This window comes from Vidua macroura, chromosome Z (assembly GCF_024509145.1).
Source record: "Vidua macroura isolate BioBank_ID:100142 chromosome Z, ASM2450914v1, whole genome shotgun sequence".
Classification (NCBI taxonomy): Eukaryota; Metazoa; Chordata; class Aves; order Passeriformes; family Viduidae; genus Vidua; species Vidua macroura.
The window spans coordinates 53,298,758-53,317,576 of NC_071611.1; the positions used below are offsets into that span (position 1 = coordinate 53,298,758).

The following is an 18,819-nucleotide window of genomic DNA, read 5'->3' on the forward strand; positions in this document are numbered from 1 at the left end:
GGTTTTAAATTGTTGCCTAGGAGAATAAGGCTTACAGCTTGTTTAATATTTGGCAATATTTTTCTGGAGGAGAAAAACCTCATTGTAATTTTTGTGTGGCTTTCCAGTTTATTTTTTTTGCAGCTTCTCATCCTTTTAGATCAATAGATTTATTTTGGAAATTCCAGCTATTGTCTCTTTCTTCAGTTTACTGCAGGGGTTATACTGTTACTGCATACTGGACTTCACAAGTGAAAAGATGCTTTTTCCAATTTTGCTAATTTAAGAATTAAAAATTAATATAATGAAAAAGGTTTGATTCTCCAGCAGTATAGCTGACACAATCACAGAATCACAGAATAATGAGGTTGGAAGAGACCTCTAAGATCATCAAGTCCAACCTATGCCTTAACACCTCAACTAGACTATAGCACCAAGTGCCATGTCCAGTCTTTTTTTAAACACATCCAGAGATGGTGATTCTACCACCTCCCTGGGAAGACAATTCCTATACTTTATTATTCTTTCGGTGAAAAAATTCTTCCTAATATCCAACCTGTACCTTCCCTGATGTAGCTTGAGACAGAAGCCAACATTTTTTAGTTGTGGGTTTCTTTTGAAAACAGAGTTTGTGATTAGTTTTAGAAGCTTCTAAAAATATGTGAACTGTAACTTGTTCTTTCTGAAGGAAAGATAGTCTTAGGTGATCTGAACTTAGCTGTTTTAAGTGCTAAGTAGTGCTAAGGAACCAAAAATGGATAAAAATTCTTCCTATGTAGAAACATAATTTAATATCCAAAAATAAGGTCTAGAAAACAGTGATGTTAGAAGAGAAATCAGGGTAAGTTCTTAGGAAAGTAGTCAGTAAAGAAAGCCAAAATTGGCTGCACTAATTGAGGACATTTAGAGAAGTCCATCTTCTCATGAAAGGAGGTAGTTGAATACAGACATGCCAGTCTGCTCATGGGATCTTATGATAAAACTTTCTTTAATTGCTCTTATGTTGAGTAATTCAGGTGGCTTACGCAGTGAATTCTTTTTTGTTCACCTAAACAAAAGTGACTATTTTCTTCTTCTCATTTGGTAAAATTGCAGTAAATAACTGTCAATCTTACATCTCTTGCTATTAACACTTAATAGAATTGAAGAGGTTAATGAAAAACAAGGTATGCACCTGGCATTTCCTTTTTGAAATTTTTTTTGTGGCTTAAAGAAGATAAACTCAACTGAAGATACTCTTACAAGACTTTCCAAGGAATATAGTAATTCATAAAATCAGGTCCTAATCATGTTTAATTCACTTTCTTGTCTATAAATAAACTATTTTTAAGAACATCAGTTCTTAAAGCAAAGCTTGGGAATATCTAGTCTTTCATGAATTATTTCTGCTTTTAGTCCAAGGAAGACCTTTTGAAGTTAAAGAGATGTTTTTGGAGGACATTTTACGAAGTACTGGGTATACAAACAAAGAGATGGTAAAGTACAAAAAAGAGAAGCAGCAAGGTTGGTGGACTTGCTAATTGTTATGGCTTGACAATGAGTCTCACTGATTGATTGATTGAACAACAAGTAAAATGATTCTCTGTTAAAATTTTAAAGTCAGATTTTTAAATGAGACACAATTAGATGACAGCACGTATCTTTAAAACTCTGTGCTTACGTTTTTGATGTAAATTGTGATTGAAAAAATTATTTTTACTTTCAGTGGTTATATTCTTACTTCTTTCAGTTGATAAATATTTTATTTTTAAAATAAAATAATTATGAAGTAGAATTACATGCATGGGTTTTGCCCACGTGAACACTATAAGATACAATATGCTGACGTTTAGATGCGAAATTAAGTGCAGCCATTAGAGAAGGCAGGATTTTGTACGTCTTGCGCAGAAGTGGTTTCTGCTATTAAAATTTTTAAGTGCGTTCTTCAGACATGAATGCATTTAACGTATTTAGGTCAAGGAATAGTAACACACTTGAACCAAATATAGGAGGTTCTTTTCAATTTATTAACTGTTGGGCTATATTGATCACAGTATTTGAGAAGTTTTCCTGGCAGCTGAAAGTAATTATTCTCATGACTATTAAAAATAATTTTAAAAAAGCCAACCCTGAAGCTGTAACATAAAATCCTAACTAAACATTTATCATGGTGCTCAGCTATGATTCCTGTGGGCAGAAAAGCTCAGTTGGGGCACTGATGACTTCTACTGTTTATTTCACTGGTACACAAAAAGTTGTTACATGCAAGAGCTATATCATTGCTCTTTGGCATTTCACTTCTGGAGAAAGATCTGGATTGAGAATTGTGTAGAAGTTACTTAGGAATCCTGTTTGAATGCAGCAAGTTGCAGGCTTAATGGGGTTAAGTAACCAAGTGATATTTCTTGCCTTGTTCTTACAGCAGATTTTTTGCAGTGGTGCACTATGGGTGCCCTTAATCATGGAATTTATGTTGAACTGGTAACAATGTTCTAGATTAAATAAGAGATCAAATAGTTTTAACTTTGCGATTAGATACAGCTATTTTTTTTAAACTGAAATTAATGGATAATTAGGATGATGGTAAAACTTTTCATGGTAATCCTTTATGCATTGTAGAAGAAAAACAGCAAAGCACTCTTACTGAATGGTGTTCTGCTCGAGAAAATAATAGTAAGCTGGAACCTGAGAGACCAAAATTTGTCCAAAGGGCAACTGAAGAGTGTAGTCTGTTGGGTGATGATGGTGACACAGTATTTAACCAACTGGTAAGTTTTTCCTTTTGTTGGGAGATATGTTTAAATCTACTTTAAAATCTGTTTTCTGCAGATACTATTCCTGTAGAATTTCTTGAAGGATATTAGCATATTTTATAGAATTTTTTTTTTTTTTAATTGTCAAAAACTACTCTAGCCAAAGTGTGCTTTTCACTTACAATGGTTTGTACACAACTTTTCTTCAGCTTAAATGGCCAAACTACCATTGTTTAAAGTACTTGCATGGTACAATAAATGCTTTAACTGGTACCTGAATGCTGGATTTCTGATTATTACTTGGAAAAGCAACTGTTCAATTTTTTCATATGTAATATATAAGAATAAAGATAAGCATTGGAAGACATCTATCTTTCAATACTGTTTTTTCTCTTCAGACTGAAAAAGATGTGAATTGCCTTGAACTGTGGTTAATAAAAGAAATGGATTCCTGTCTTTCTGATATCTGGTTGTGTAAAGATATTGATGCCTTTGCTCAGGTGTTCCATCTCATTTTGACTGAAAATGTCAGTGGTAAGTCTATCATCTTAATGCATAAGAAAAAAAAATAACAAAACTACTTTAATTTCTGTGTCTGCTTTATCTCAGTTTCAAACGTTGTTGGGTTTGAATTCTGATGCCTATTGGAAAAGTGGATAGAATTAACAGAATTAATGAATTCTTTAGTTATTTTTTGTTTGTACTTGCTTTGAAGTATTAGCAGATGCTACTGTTTTGTCTAAAGTAGTGTTAAATTCATGAACTGAGTGGTGGGATGAAGTCAGAAAACAAATTCTGTCTGCCCTGGATTTTAAAAGTCATGTAAGCCACATTCATACCATATTTAGGTAAAAAAAAAAGAATGTTTTTGTTTGGTTTGCTGGTTTATTTGTTTATTTATTTATTTATTTGTAATTCTCAGTTGATTATAGGCACAGTGAAACCACTGCGACTGCGCTGATGATTGCTGCAGGGAGAGGCTTTTTGAGTCAAGTAGAGCAGCTGATCAGTATGGGAGCAAATATCCACTGCAGATCATCTAATGGCTGGTAAAAACAAACAGACAAATCAAAACATAGATTTATTTGTCAGCATACAAGTGAGAAAGAATTTTCTTTAGCATTTAAACTAATTGCTAACTTAACAGACTACTGTAAGCAATAGTAAATTTTGACATTTGAAACATTCTAAATTCTGTTTATCACATTGTATTCTTGAAATTATAAATTGAATTCTTAATTCAGAGTTCTCAGGCTGTGTGTCTTTTGAAGCAAGAAGTTTAAAAAAGATTTCTGGGTACTCTTTCAGGATGGCTGTGGACTGGGCTAAGCACTTCGGACAGACAGAAGTTGTTGACCTGTTGGAATCCTACAGGTAAGCTACAGCTACTTTCTAGAAACAGTTAAAGGGAAACGTTGAAGGGAAATTTGCATTTTGTCTTCTAAGCAGAACAATTTTTAGCTTTTTATGCCTTTAAATCTGACCTAAATAGCAGGATTTATTTGAGACCAGGAATATTTCAAAAACATGCTTTTTTCAAAAAAATTGTGTTTGTATTCAGTGTATTTCATTGATAGTGTTTGATTATCAATTTGCACATTGATTATGTGCAAATCCTAGGATAAATGTTGTTAGAGTGGTGTAGACTTCTTTCATATTATTATTTTTTTATCATTTTGATGTGGGCATTGCTATCATGAGTATATGTCTAGGCAGGATATGAGTATAGTGACTTAAGTACAGTGACTTAGATAAATAGTTATAATGATTTTACTATGTACCATTTTAATTTCAAATGCTTATTTAGGAAACAAACCTGTTGTGTTTTTATCTATACATTGTTGTCTATACACAGTAGCCATATTAAAGAAACTCAGTAGAAATAACATTTATACTAGGTCATTCAAAAATTGGTTTCTGATTAACTTACAGTTACAGTTCAGTTATCATTTTGTAGAGACCAGTATTTTTAGAATACTTTTTAGTTTAGTTTCCGTTTGCGTAGTACCTGCTTATGGGAGGAAAACATTTGGGAAAACGTTTCTTTTAAATACTTTTTATTTAACAGGTAAACAAGTAGTGTCTTCATATTTCGAGTTCTGACACTAAGCTTATGGCTGTGTTTCAATAAAGAGTAAGAAAATTAAAGTTACGCTAAAAATTGAAGTTTCATGCTTTGTTGGATTACACTTAAACCAGTGACCAGTAATAGTGTTTTGGAGGTGCTGTTCTGCTACACTTTAAAATTAAAATTTGAAAGGAGTACTTTTGTTTGTGTTGATCTAAGTTTAGTTGGTGTCTGAATGTACACCTGAAACAAACAGCCTTGATTCTGGTCTATGCATTTTTCTATTTTAGTGCTTCATCAGGTTTTGGAAACCTAGATGAAAGTTCCCTGGTCCAAACAAGTGGTAGTGACCTTAGTGCAGAGGACAGAGAACTGTTGACAGCTTATCATCATAGTTTTGATGATGAAAAGGTGGATCTAGACCTCATTATGCACTTACTTTATAACATCTGTCATAGTTGTGAGACCGGTAAGTATAAACATACACTCCCAGTAAATTATTGTACTTTGAGCCTTTGATGAATCTTGCCCTTCTTTTGGAAACACTAAATATGTAAAACCTTCCAAATGCTACTCTGCACAGAACTGATGCACATTTTAAGTGAATTTGCTGCTTCACTCTGCAAACCTCTTTCTTTTTCAGGAGCAATTTTAATATTTCTTCCTGGATATGATGAGATAGTTAGCTTGAGGGACCGTATTCTTTTTGATGACAGGAGATTTGCTGACAATGTGCACAGGTAAAGCATCTGGTTCCTATGGTTGAGGTGTTAATTGCATCTTTTAAAAATACTTAAATGTGCTCTTTGTCTTGCATTAGATATCAGGTTTTCATGCTTCATTCAAATATGCAGACTTTGGATCAAAAGGAAGTGCTTAAAAGTCCACCTCCTGGTGTGCGCAAAATAGTAAGTTTTAGAGGACTTTGTCAGATATTGTATTAATCTCTTTTGTCTTTGCTTTTAACTATAGTTTTGGTTGTTTTATTTACAGATTCTTTCTACAAATATAGCAGAAACCAGCATAACAGTCAATGATGTTGTATTTGTTATTGACTCAGGCAAGGTGAAAGAGGTATGATTGGTTAAAACCTTCTGTGACAAGTAAACTTTCTAGTGTTAGTCTATAATATATAATAGGTAAATTTTAGAGTACAATTTTCTTCTAGTAGGCTGACAGCAAGTGCATGTCAAGTAACAAAAATCACAGAAGTTTTGACATTCTTTTTATGACAAATACTGTAAATAATGAGATGTTAATAAAACTATTGTAGATTGAAATGTTGATGTATTTTTTTTAATTTACAATTTCTTTTGTTTTAAAACAAGTCCGTCTGTTTAGACCGCCATATTACTGAGACTTAAGAGAGCATTGGGAGTTCCCTTTGTCCTACTATTGTGTCAAGTCCAAATCAAATCCATTAAGTTTTTAAGTATTGCTTATGTTGTGTTGAATGCCCCTTCCCAAATTAAGTGTGAAGGAAAGGAGAGATAATATGATGAAGTAGTTTAAGACCTATATGTTTGAAAATGTTGGATTTCATAGGGCAGATACATGCCAAATTTCTGAAGTTCCTATGGTAATACCATTTTTCTGTAACTTTGCATCAAATATAAGAAAATAAGGATATGGTTTCCAAGTGAGACAAAGAAGAAGACTTTAATCAATACAATAACATGTTTTTTCCTGATTTGTGATAATTCAAAATACAGTCCATATCTTTTATTGACTCAAAATTACCTACTGAGACTAGAAAGAAAACTTCACGCTAGGAAACTGTAGCACAAAGATAATGCAAAACATGTATTATAAATTCAATTGAAAGGAGGTACTTCAGAGCGTACCTTTGTGCCAGAAGCTGCTGGTGTTTGTTAAAATTACTTTTTTCTGCTTTTTAAAGAACTTCTGTTAAAAGCTTATTAATAACTTTTTAATTCATGTATCATGAGTAATCATGGTTTTATGTTGCTCTGCTTTTATAGAAGTGTTTTGATGCACTGAGTTGTGTTACAATGCTGAAAATGGTGTGGATTTCAAAAGCCAGTGCTCTCCAGAGAAAAGGCAGGTAATAAATGCTTGATACTTATTTTTATTTTGCAGATTTCAACCATCCTGTATCTTAAGAGTAAAGTGCAAACCTGTAGCAGCCACACTGGATAATATTTCTAGGCTAGTCCAGTATCATGGTGAACAATGGCTAATACTTCTTCTCTACAGTAAATAAAGAGTCAGCATGTATTTTCTTGGAGTAATTTCCCAAGATACAGAAAAACGGCACTCAAGAATGTCCCAGAACTTACATTAGGTCTAGGTTGTTGTTCCCCCATGAACTTAATTCCTCTTTCTGCCATGTAGCACCAGCAGCCACATTAGTTTGTCTGTGGGTAAAGGACTGCCTACTGCTAGTTTTTAGTTGATATCTTGGCACCCTTTCTTTAGAAGTGACACTGAGCAGTGGATTCCTTATTGACCATCTCCAAAGTGTTCATGACTTTGCATACTCATCAGGATTCTCAGGATCATACTCTTCTTAGCGTAGTGAGGGCTGAGAAGTTATGTGTGTAGATAGCAACAAATGCCTGTTTGGAGATAAAATATTGTCATTATCCTCCAGGTTTTTGAGCGTGAATTGTGAGCATTTACTGTCTCTGTTCCTTCGTTCACACGTCTTCATTCTACCATTTACATCTAGACTTCTAACTGGGGAATTTGAAAAGGAAGAAACAAAGTTTGCAACTTAGCTTTCCGATGGCACAGGATGGCTGAGATTTGGATTGATCTCAAGTTAGCAAAAAAATTATGTCACTCTACTTAGATAGGTCTTACTTCTTTTTTGTCCAGATTTTTCAGTGTAGGGTTAAAATTATAATAACTATTGAAAGTATTTTCTTATAATAAAATTATATACATTTCTATACTGTCAAAAATAATTAATGTAGTGGAAAACCCTTTTAATTCATATGAGGGACTTTCTCTTAACAAAATTACCATTTTCTTGGACCTCCTGCATTTGCATTCTAAGTTTGTGTGGGTTGTTTTTTGTTTGGTTGGGTTTTTATAAAAAAGAAACTCTTAATTTTCACATCTTCCCACATTTTATTTTCCAGGGCTGGGCGCTGTCAACCTGGAGTCTGTTTTCGTCTCTTCAGTAGGTTGCGGTTTGAGAATATGTTGGAATTTCAGACTCCAGAATTTCTAAGAATGCCACTTCAGGTACGTGTTCACTTAGAAGTTACAACTTTTAAAAAATGTATTATCACCAGACCATACTAATAACTCCAAAAAGGTGTGTAAGTATTTTCTCTTTCCCAAACCTTAATAGTATTTTTCTTCTTCTTAATTTACAGGAGCTTTGTTTATACACAAAACTTCTGGCTCCAATTAATTGTTCAGTTGTTGACTTTCTTATGAAAGCTCCTGATCCTCCACCAGCTTTAATTGTGAAAAATGCTCTGCAAATGCTCAAGGTCAGCAGAGGAATACAATTTAGATGGGAATTGTGTTTAATTAGTATTTGTGGTGTGGTAACATATCTTACTGACTTTTAACTGTACTGAAAGTTTTGTTCACTTACTTAAGGATGCTTTGAATTTTTGTTGGTTTTCATTTTGTGTATGTGTATGTATGTTAAGGGAAGGGACTACTGTAGAATCTTGAACTGAAACTAGTTTGACTTGCTTCTTTAGTGTTTGGGAAAAAAACTAGGTAATGTCCAATATTCATATCCTTTCTGCTTTCATTGTAAATTAATTTTGCCCCCGTTTCCCTTCTTCCCCTTTGCCCTACATCCCGACTGTTTTTCTTTTTTCAAACAGACTATAGATGCCATGGATCCTTGGGAAGATCTCACTGAGCTTGGTTATCATCTCACTGAATTACCAGTGGAGCCACACCTTGGTAAAATGGTGCTGTGTGCCGTTGTTCTGAAGTGCCTGGATCCTGTTCTGACCATTGCCTGTGCTCTTGCCTACCGAGACCCTTTTGTGCTGCCCACGCTGGCCTCTCAAAAGCGTGCAGCAATGCTGTGCAGGAAGCGTTTTACTGCAGGAACCTTCAGCGACCACATGGTGCTTCTCAGGGCTTTTCAGGTATCCTTTCAGAATGAGAACTATTTATACATCAGAGTAAATGACCTACCAACCAAGCTGGGCGTAGAATCGTAGACTATGGCCTTCCTATATATTAGACTTACAGATTTCTGAGGGACACATTTTGTCCGACCTTTTCAAACCTGGTTAAATTCTGTAAATTGCAGCAAGATGCCACTTCATATCAAGTTACATGGATAACTTAAAATAGTGACCTTGACATAGTGATCTCTATAATAATATAATGAACTTAAAATAACATAATTATTGTTATGTTTTGGTTAGGGAATGGGGAAAAAATGTCTAGTGGTTAAATAGGTCAGGTTAGATACATTTACTTTGATTAGATTTATTGATGTAAATGTAGTTTTTAGAACTCTGCATATTTGAATTTTAGATATTTAAATTAGTAGGCAAATGTTAAAAAATTCTTCTTTACAGGCGTGGCAGAAGGCACGCAGTGATGGCTGGGAGAGAGCCTTCTGTGAAAAGAACTTCCTGTCTCCAGCCACAATGCAAATCATCGTAGGAATGAGAACACAGTTGCTTAGCCAGCTTAGAGCTTCAGGTAAGTAGGTTGAAAAAAGTTCTAACATAATTTTAGAGTTAAGTGTAAACAAATTGTAAGGAAAATTGTCATTTTCCTTCCTAAGTTGAAAAAGACCAGTACATATTTATGCTGGGCATGGGGTATATGTTTGGGTGAGAAAATATGGCTGGGGAACAGCTGTCATAACTGAAAGTACCCTGACTGTCTGACTGTTCAACGTCCTGCTGTCTTGTAGTGTGAGACATGTATCCTTTTATGTTTGTATGTTCTAGTAAATTTTTTCTTGAGGCAGTTGTTCAGATGAGTTCAGACCCTAGGTTCTGAGGCAGAGTCAGTTAATTTCAGCTCAAGCTGGATGTCCCTGGAGAGAATCCTGAATAAAGAAATCCCTTTCTTTCTTTCCCCCTTACTGATAGTGTGCCGTGCTTATTCCCTGCATACTTCTCTTGATCCAATAGCAATTTATGGTCTGAGGTCTTCCACTGCCTCAGTGTGGACAGCCCGTTACCTGCTGTTATATTCCAGCTTGAGCCAGCCTTGGGGCCCTCCAAGGTCTCATCCTTTATCCAAAGATAGCTGTTACTTCACCTGTTTAGCTGTTCATGCTAACAAAGAGTTCACCTACACTATATTTAAAGTTCACCTACTGTAGATTTTGACCAGGGTCCACTCACACTAAGTTGTAAGAAAGTTGCAGTTAAACTGCACTATTTCTAATACTCTGTTAAGCTAAGAAGTATTATAAAAAGCAATTCTATTCTACACTAGTATTAAATCCCTTACCAGGAAGGATTTCAGTGTAAGGGTTTCTTCTTGGTGCTGTTAATGTTGGCAGTTGTGAAAAATGCAACTAATTTGTAGTTTATTTCACTTTTTTTTTTTTTCAAATTCTTTTTGAGAAGCAAAAAAGTAGATTTTAAATACAAGCAAATATAATACAGTTTTGACCTCTTTATTTCTTCAGGTTTTGTTAGAGCCAGAGGAGGAGCTGATATTAGAGATGTTAATACTAACTCTGAAAACTGGGCTGTAGTTAAAGCTGCCTTAGTGGCTGGGATGTATCCCAATCTTGTACATGTAGACAGAGAGAGCCTGGTTTTAACTGCACCGAAGGAGAAGAAAGTGCGATTTCATCCAACCTCTGTTCTTAGTCAACCTCAGTATAAAAAGGTAAAGACACTTTGAATTTCTTCAAAAATATTTTTTCTGGCAGGAGATAGAATGAAAATTTGGAGTTGGTTTATTTTTCCAGTATTTCAGTTAGTCCTGCTAAGTGGAACAAGACAAAATAGTAAAAAGAAAAAGCTAGTTGTAGAAGTATTTGGATGAGGTAACAATCTCTGCTTATGGTTATGAGGAAAAAGTTCTGCTCTGAAGCTCATATTTCTTTAGATCCTCTTTTAAAGCAAAATATTTTCATTTGAGATGATAGGATAACTTTTAAATCTGGTTGAATATACTTGTGCTTTTTTAATTCTTGAGTATGTAAATATATATGTATTTATTTCTACATACATAAAGAACTAAGTTTAAAATTTATTTTAATTACACACAGACAATAAAATAGCCTATTCTTACTTGCTCCTGCACAGATTCTCCCAGTGAATGGCCAAACTGCCGCTGTTCAGGCACTCCCTACAGACTGGCTGATATATGATGAAATGACGAGAGCTCACAGAATAGCAAACATCAGGTGCTGCTCTGTTGTAACACCCATCTCTGTTGCTCTCTTCTGTGGGCCAGCTAGGTTACCAAGTAATGCTTTACAGGCATCTTCATCCTGTCAAGGTATATGGGAGTCTGGATTTGGAATGTTTGCATTGGTATTATACTAGTTCGTGATTTGGAAAACTTATTTTTCAAGTCTATTTTCTACATATTTTGGCTAATTCTTAAAATGAAAGAGCTATATATAGTTCCTGTAGCTGTACAGGAATAATTTATAGGCTGTGTTACAAATGTCTTGAGTTTTGTGAATCCTTTTAAGTTCGTAACGTTTATAGTTCTGGAATCTCAGAAATTACAGTATAGTTTTCAAAAAAAATAAAAAATGCAACCAAAATATCTAAAGACAGTACTAATGCTGAGAAGTGTAGTATGTATATTTTTTCTACAGCCTAGTTTATTTGATACTTTGAACCAGATGATTCAAACTGAATAATGTAGTTACAGTTAACGTGGCAAGTAATCATATTGCTTTCAGTTGACACATGCATTTTAAAGACTATTTTCTACTGATAACTTTTAATGTCGATTAGCCATATTATTTGCTAGAAGTAGTAATTTATTAAAATTTCACTTTTTCATATTTAATTGGGTACTGCAAGAATAGAGGCAAAAACAATCTTATCTGTTGTCAGTTCTGTAGAAATACTAGTTTGAAGTAAGAGTCTAAGCTGACTTTCCCGACTGCTACTTTCCCGACTGCTCTGAAACTGTTACCCTTAAAATAATGCTGATTGAGTTGCACTTTGAAAAAGGAATCCTAAATTACCATGTGCATTTATAATTTTTTTCCCTTAATTGTTATACTAAGATATAAAGCATAGAGCGATGTGTGGTTTTACAAACAACTTCAGGCAGAAGTTTGATAATGGCTTGTTATTGATGAAGGTACATGGAGGAGTCAGATCACATCAATATAGGTGTTTATGTAGTAGGACCCTTAAGAGGTCTAGGAACTTGTTCTCCTTACTGAAGCAAAGAACAGTTAGAGCTTCTGGGGTGTATATGCAGAAATGAAAAAGTGTGCTTACAGATGTTTACATTTTAAGTGAAAATTTAGAAGGAAAATCAGCCTATTGCTGGTAATATAGTAATGTTCAAATTTTTGTATGTAAATGTAAATAATACAGAAATGTTAATGCACTTTTTATACTTAATTCAGGAGACAGGGTATCCAGTGATAGCAGTGACAGTGAGATGGAGGACAGAACAACTTCTAATGTATCATTACTGAAGCTAGATGAATGGCTTCACCTCAAACTGGACTCTGAAGTATGTAATCTATCACATCCATGCCTGGTTTGTGTAGAAGAATATCTATGCCGTACCATCCTAAAAAGATTCTCAGAACAGTTGGATAACCAAAAATTTACTGTAAGAATGGCTGTTATGATCCCTTCAGATCTCTCAAATTTACAGGAAAAAATACTAAATGAGTTAATGTTTATTTTGTGAGTTCAGTAAGAAATATGAAAAACATACAAACATGGACTCAATCTCCTTTTGCCCAGGTTAGTCAGTTGTGTGAATTCACATATTCAGCATCCAAGTTGTAGGGCTTCCTATGGATTGTAACAACCCATGGTTCTTAAATTTTGCACCTGCAAGCAAAAAGGAAGAAACAGTTAGTTACCTAGCCAACTGCAAGTGTTCATCCTTCTTCCTCTGTCATGGTGCAGCTGTCTCACATATCACACTGGGAAGCAGGAAAGCCTCAGCAGTCAGCTGCTGTTGGATCTGCTTCAGAAGCACTTTAGGTAAGCTGATGCTTTATAATTTCCAGCTTGGCAGTTAGATCCATTTCCCTAAGTTAGGAGATTCTGAAGAAACTGCCAGACAAAAGAAAATGGCTGCAGGGAACAACAAACTGCAGGAGGTAGTGGCTGCATAATGGCCCTTCTGCTCTTTGTGGTCACCTGGATTGCCTGTGTGGTGCTCCCAGCACACAAGACCTTAGCTTGAGCTGGATTACACAAAATTTGAGGAGGACTTGAGAGAACAGTAAAAATGGTATATTGTGTATTTCTTTTTCTGAGAGGATGATTAAAGTTGCTTGACTAAAATGGAGCACCTGAAACTGGAACCACTGAAAGAAAATTGCTGTCAGATTTTATAAAAAGAAGAAAAAAGCCCCAGCCTTTGAAGATACAAGTCTTCTGGTTATTGCAAAGCTCTGATTGTGTTTGAAGGTAGAGTAACCAGAGGTCTTTTCCATTATGTCTAAAGAGCCCATAAATACAAACTGAACTGGCAGGAAGGGCATTAGATGTGAAAAGACTGCTTTTAAAGAAAAGTTAAATTTTTAAAGTGAAAAGTGAAAAATCCTGTGTGTTTACAATAGAATTTTAAGTTTTGTGCAGTGCAGCATGAAATGGTTTAGAAATTATCTTGTATCTGAGGAAAGAAAAGATAAACCTCACATTTAAATTATGCTGTTTCTTCCCCTCCCTGAGACCTTAGTCTTGCCTTTCAGTTTGCCGGAATGCCAGCTGCTGCCTGATAGGAAAGATGTAGGATACTGTTTGCCTAACTGATACATTTTTTATTAGTCTTTAACAGAACTGAAATTCATTACAGGCTGCTGGTTTGTTGTTGCAACTCAGACAGAAGTGGCATAGCTTATTTCTGCGTCGCATGCGAGCTCCTTCTAAACCATGGTCTCAAGTTGATGAAGCAACTGTAAGAGCAGTTGTAGCTGTTTTAACTGCTGAAGAACAGTCTGCAGGTTTGCAGCAGCCTTCAGGAATTGGTCAGAGACCAATACCTGTGGCTTCTGAAGATCATCTTGTACCATCTACATGGAGGTCAACTAACACCAGGAGAAGTACAGTAGAAACTGAATTCTGTGACTCCTCTAATGCTGAAAAGTAAGATGTTCAAATCTTCCAGAGACTGTAATTTATCTATAAATATCTAATTTATTTATCTATAAAAAACATCACTTGAATTTCTGCTAGTATTAAGAAAAAAGAAACAATACAAATACAGCTGAAAGCTTTGATACTGTCCTATGCTGTGTTGTAGTTGTGATTTCATTGAGAACTATTTAATATATATGCTGGGAGAGCAGTCAGAAATAGTGTTCATGAATTGTGCTCCTTGAGAAGTAGCAGAAGAGATTTAACCATAACACTCAGAATGAATGCATCCTTTTTTATTTAATGTTTAATATGTTTTGGAATTACTGTAATATATATATGGTCATCCAGTAGGCTGATATGTAGATATAAATTGTTCTGTGACCTCTTGCAAACTCAGTCTGTTGTGTATCTACCTTTACTTTTTAGAGTTCTGATGCGGTCTGCACGTCCCATACTTCATAAGCCAAAGAAATACAAACGAAAAAATACTTTGCACTCCAAACAAATTTCAGATGACAGGTCAGATCGATCATCAGTGAAGTCTGCAGACAGCAGTAGCTTCCCTAGCCCCTGTGCTAGTCCATCTTCTCCAATATCTGGAAAGGTACAGTTCTCATAAACATATTACCCTGCTCTTCAAAATTAATAGAATCTCTTGCTGATATCTTTCAGCAACTATCAGGTGTTGTATTGATAAATTAAGAACCTAACTTAGATTTTCATTGTTAACAACCACATAATATTTATTTTGGAATTGAAAATCAAGAATAAATATCCTTGTTATACTAGTGTAATACAGTAAGAATGTTATTCTTTGCAGACTTCTGAAGTACAGCTATTCAAAGTAGGAAAAAAATCCAATTTTGAGGTTTTTTTTTTTTAACTTGGTGTAATAAACAGTGACAGTGTATACAGTACATACATTTATGAACTCTGTTTCTGTTACAGCATACATTGGTACTGATTGTCTAAGTTTTGTGTTATCTGCCTCATTATGACTGCTTGGCAGTTTTTTGATGATTATTTAATAAAGCATACATTTTTAGTGAGGTTATTTTCTCCCTGTATTTTTTAAATTCAGCCAGTGTTACAGGGAGAAAATTTGTTTCCTGAAAATGGAAATGCAAGTGTGCTGCAGGCTACAGTGTAGAGTGATTAATTTTGTGTCATCTGAAGCTTTCTCAGACTTCAAAAAATTGTAATTAATCACTAGACTCTGTAGGCATGTTCTGTCATAATTGCTTGCTGCCCCTCATGAATGAATTATAATTTTGAAAAATGCTTAAAAATGTAAAATAGATGTAAATATACTTTCAAGTCAATTCTGACAGGAACTGCTGATAGTATATTTCTTGTATAGTCTTGGACAGTGGAGGAAGAACTTCTTGAAGGGTCTGTCTGCATGTGTGTAGAACTTCAGAGCTAAAGCTTGGTTTATTTTATTGTATTTATTAATTTAATTTAATTCTTTCAGGCTTCCAAATCGCCTTCACCAAGACAAAATACTCCAGTTCGGTACTTTATAATGAAAAGTAGCAACTTGCAGAACATTGATACTTCTCAACAGAAGGGAATATGGTCCACTAGACCAAGTAATGAACGAAAACTGAATGGAGCCTTTTGGGAAAGCAGCATGGTTTACTTAATATTTTCTGTTCAAGGCTCTGGACACTTCCAGGTGAGTCCTTAGCTGATACCAGTTGTTGTTGGTGGTTGATGGTTTAGGAGAGTGCAGCAAATGGCTGTGTACAGCATGGAGGGCTTTGCTTATGACTTCTGACTTTCTAATAAGTAGGGTATTGTGCCAATGTCTCCGGTTGTTGAGGGAGAGTACTTCATTCTTCTCCAAAATAGTCCCTTTTGATGAACTCAGTTTTCCCCTCAAAGGTTAAAACTAAGTTGTCTCCAAACATAATGAGTCAGAGTAATGTTTCTACCCTACATAAATGCTTTAAAACAGCAGCAGTGGAACAAACAAAGAAATCCATACAAAGCAGAGGATTGCTGCCTTTTTCTCTGCATGCCAAAATAAATGTTGTAAGTGAACAAGAAGATACAATCAAGTCACAGCTTTCTAAAGCCAGGAAAATCCTATGTCTTTAATACAAATTTTAATAAAAACTGTTCTGCTGGAACTGTAGTTTCTCAAAGTTAGGAAGCTGGAAAGTCATGGCCATGTTTCTTCCAGAGCTGTCTTGAGTTCACATTTAGTGAGGTATTTGTCAACAATTTGGAAAAATTTGTGGCCAGTTTAAAGGTAAAGACTTGACCTGCTAGTGCAAAGTTGCAGGTTAACTGTGTTGTAGAGCCTACTAAACTCAATTGCTCCAAGTAAAGAAAGTTCAATTTACCTCTTTATATATTAAAAACTATTAATAAAAGTCAGCTGAACTTAAAATTTAATGGACTAGTCCAAACATAGTATTTTCTTGCCTTAGGTGTCTCTACTTTCCACCTATATTTTTCCTCTATTCCTTTTATGAATTTTCACTGATTTTAATGTAAGGCTTGAGCTGTCTAGGACTGCATGATTTAGAGCAGCAGCGTGTACTGGTAACTTCAGGCAGTGCACTGCATCTCTTGGACTCCTAAGTCATAACTTAGTAAATTTGCCTGAACAGTTGATGCATTGTGCGTGGCTTGGGTTTATTTTTGGTTTGTTTGGTGTGTGTGTTTAAAGGGTATCTTTAAGTAAGTTAGATACAATCTTGGATTTGTGGTTTCTTTCATTTCATTTATGAATATTTGTCTTGTTGGAATTTAATTTGGCTTCATTAAAAAAGGAACTTTAAGCACTTTGACTTACTTATTTGGAGAACAGCTCCACGTTTTTAATTGTATATGGAAATTTGTTAACAAAGAGGGAATAAGGGAAAGAAGGATGGAAGGAAGGAAGGGATTTTTGAAAGAATTTTGTACAAGTAGCGAGGAATAGCTAATGGACATAGAACATGCATCTTGATACCTGGCACTTTTTACTACAGCTTTTCAATCTCTGTTACAAAGCTTAAAATAGCCCCTTGAATGGTAATTGTGAGAGATTAATTGAAAGACATCCTTTATGGTCAAATTCTAGAAGGTATATTTGAAGTGGGAAAAACAAATGATACTTCTAACTTTCTAGGTGTAAACATTTTGGAAAATCCAGCTTCATGTGTGTAAGTGTTTGAATCAATCACTGAAACTTAATTTGAAAGTTTCATATGAAGTCTACTCATTTATTTAATTCCAGCATAAATAGATATGCTCTAATTATGTCCATTCTTTCATATTTAAATTTTTCTTCCAGGGTTTTGCTAGAATGGGTTCATCAATAGGGTGTGAGAAAAGTCAGGACTGGGGATCTGCTGGATTTGGAGGTGTATTTAAGGTGGAGTGGATCCGAAAAGAAAGCATTCCTTTTCAGTTTGCACATCATTTGCTCAATCCTTGGAATGACAATAAGAAAGTACAAATAAGCAGAGATGGCCAGGTAGTTATTCTCTTCTAAAGTCTTCTTTACTTGGTAGAACTGTGTTTTCTTCATTAGCTTGTTCAGCTTTGAATTCAACTGTGCTCATGTATGTATTAATCTGAATCACAGTTTCTTGGTGCACATTGTAGCTTCTGCTAATGCAGAATTACTCTTGCAGTAGTGGATTTGTTAAAATCAAACCAGTTTTATGCTTAATGTTGTTTAAAAAAAAAGATTTAAAGCTGGATTTTTCCAAAATAAATGATGTGTTGTTGGTAGGTTTTTTTTTATTTCTGGAGGTTTGTTTCCTGTTTGATTCAGATGTGTTCCCTGAGATAAAATAGTCTGTCATACCCAAATAACTGTTTATAAGAGGTTTGCATTTTCAGTAAAGCCTCAAGATAATCTTGATATTTGATGCAGAATAAAGCTTAGTACTGTTCTCCATTTTTTTAAAGCTAAATGCAAGTACAAAAAGCCAGAAAAGAATTTGCAGAAGATTTCTCTGTGGCAGTTTTTGCATTCTCCTCAGTCCTCCCCTAAAACATCTCCTTGATATAAGATTCTGGAGCTAAACTTTTTGTCTTGTCTTCTCACTACTTCCCTAAAACCTCTTCAGTTGTAAGAATAAGGAAAGGAGCATACTGTAAGAACAAGGAAAGGAACATAGCACATGTTTGAAGTTGACAGTGCTTTTGTTCTAAGTGGCTCCTAAGACCTAAATAATGTGAACAATATAAAAAATGAGTGATTTATATTAATGTCTATGATTCCACCAAGAGCCACTGCATTATCTGTGACCTGCCTTTCCTCATTCTCCACTGCATTTAATGGAATTAAACCTGAAAGATGTGGAGAATAATGATCTTTAGTTAATAAGGAAGTGACCTGTGGAAGGCACAATTGTATGGTGCATCCATTCTAGTGATGGTATCTTCATTACAAATTCTTTCTTGAGAACTGACATCTTGCTTGAAATAAAAAACTCCAAACAACTGGTAGGCGAAGATTGCTTATGAAAGTTTCTAATCTCCTGTTGACCCCTTGTATGGATAGTTCTAATATAAGTCACAATAGCAAAAGTAACAATTCTTTCAGAAAGACCACCAGCAACCTCTTCTAAGGATTTTGTAATAAATAGTTCTTACATACACAATGGCAGCAGTGCTAATAACTTTTCTAATTTCCTGATTGCTTCTAGGAGCTGGAACCACAAGTTGGAGAGCAGTTGCTGCAGCTTTGGGACCATATTCCTTTGGAATGAAAAAACTTAACTGATTAAGCATGTCAGATAATGAGATAGAGGTAGTTATTATTTAGTTAATTGCATTCTGGTTTTATGGTAGAGTAGAAGGTATCAAC

General features: G+C 34.9%; 1 protein-coding gene across 3 annotated transcripts in view; it reads left to right on the plus strand.

The window, feature by feature from the left end:
• LOC128821940 (3'-5' RNA helicase YTHDC2-like) overlaps positions 1 to 18,819 on the plus strand; it is a 29,693-nt gene that overhangs the window by 9,993 nt on the left and 881 nt on the right. Inside the window, exons 8-29 of one of the 3 annotated variants that reach the window (XM_054003365.1) lie at positions 1,375 to 1,482; positions 2,578 to 2,726; positions 3,110 to 3,245; positions 3,634 to 3,760; positions 4,020 to 4,085; positions 5,070 to 5,248; positions 5,423 to 5,519; positions 5,600 to 5,687; positions 5,773 to 5,853; positions 6,762 to 6,844; positions 7,887 to 7,992; positions 8,127 to 8,246; positions 8,595 to 8,867; positions 9,309 to 9,435; positions 10,382 to 10,587; positions 11,010 to 11,205; positions 12,305 to 12,414; positions 13,720 to 14,009; positions 14,430 to 14,607; positions 15,478 to 15,681; positions 17,293 to 17,475; positions 18,659 to 18,762. In XM_054003365.1, the coding sequence (XP_053859340.1) occupies positions 1,375 to 1,482; positions 2,578 to 2,726; positions 3,110 to 3,245; positions 3,634 to 3,760; positions 4,020 to 4,085; positions 5,070 to 5,248; positions 5,423 to 5,519; positions 5,600 to 5,687; positions 5,773 to 5,853; positions 6,762 to 6,844; positions 7,887 to 7,992; positions 8,127 to 8,246; positions 8,595 to 8,867; positions 9,309 to 9,435; positions 10,382 to 10,587; positions 11,010 to 11,205; positions 12,305 to 12,414; positions 13,720 to 14,009; positions 14,430 to 14,607; positions 15,478 to 15,681; positions 17,293 to 17,475; positions 18,659 to 18,721 (3,170 nt within the window). In that variant the 3' untranslated portion in view covers positions 18,722 to 18,762. The remainder of the gene's footprint in view (positions 1 to 1,374; positions 1,483 to 2,577; positions 2,727 to 3,109; positions 3,246 to 3,633; positions 3,761 to 4,019; positions 4,086 to 5,069; positions 5,249 to 5,422; positions 5,520 to 5,599; positions 5,688 to 5,772; positions 5,854 to 6,761; positions 6,845 to 7,886; positions 7,993 to 8,126; positions 8,247 to 8,594; positions 8,868 to 9,308; positions 9,436 to 10,381; positions 10,588 to 11,009; positions 11,206 to 12,304; positions 12,415 to 13,719; positions 14,010 to 14,429; positions 14,608 to 15,477; positions 15,682 to 17,292; positions 17,476 to 18,658; positions 18,763 to 18,819) is intronic. The other 2 variants (XM_054003367.1, XM_054003366.1) reach the window with 2 other exon arrangements.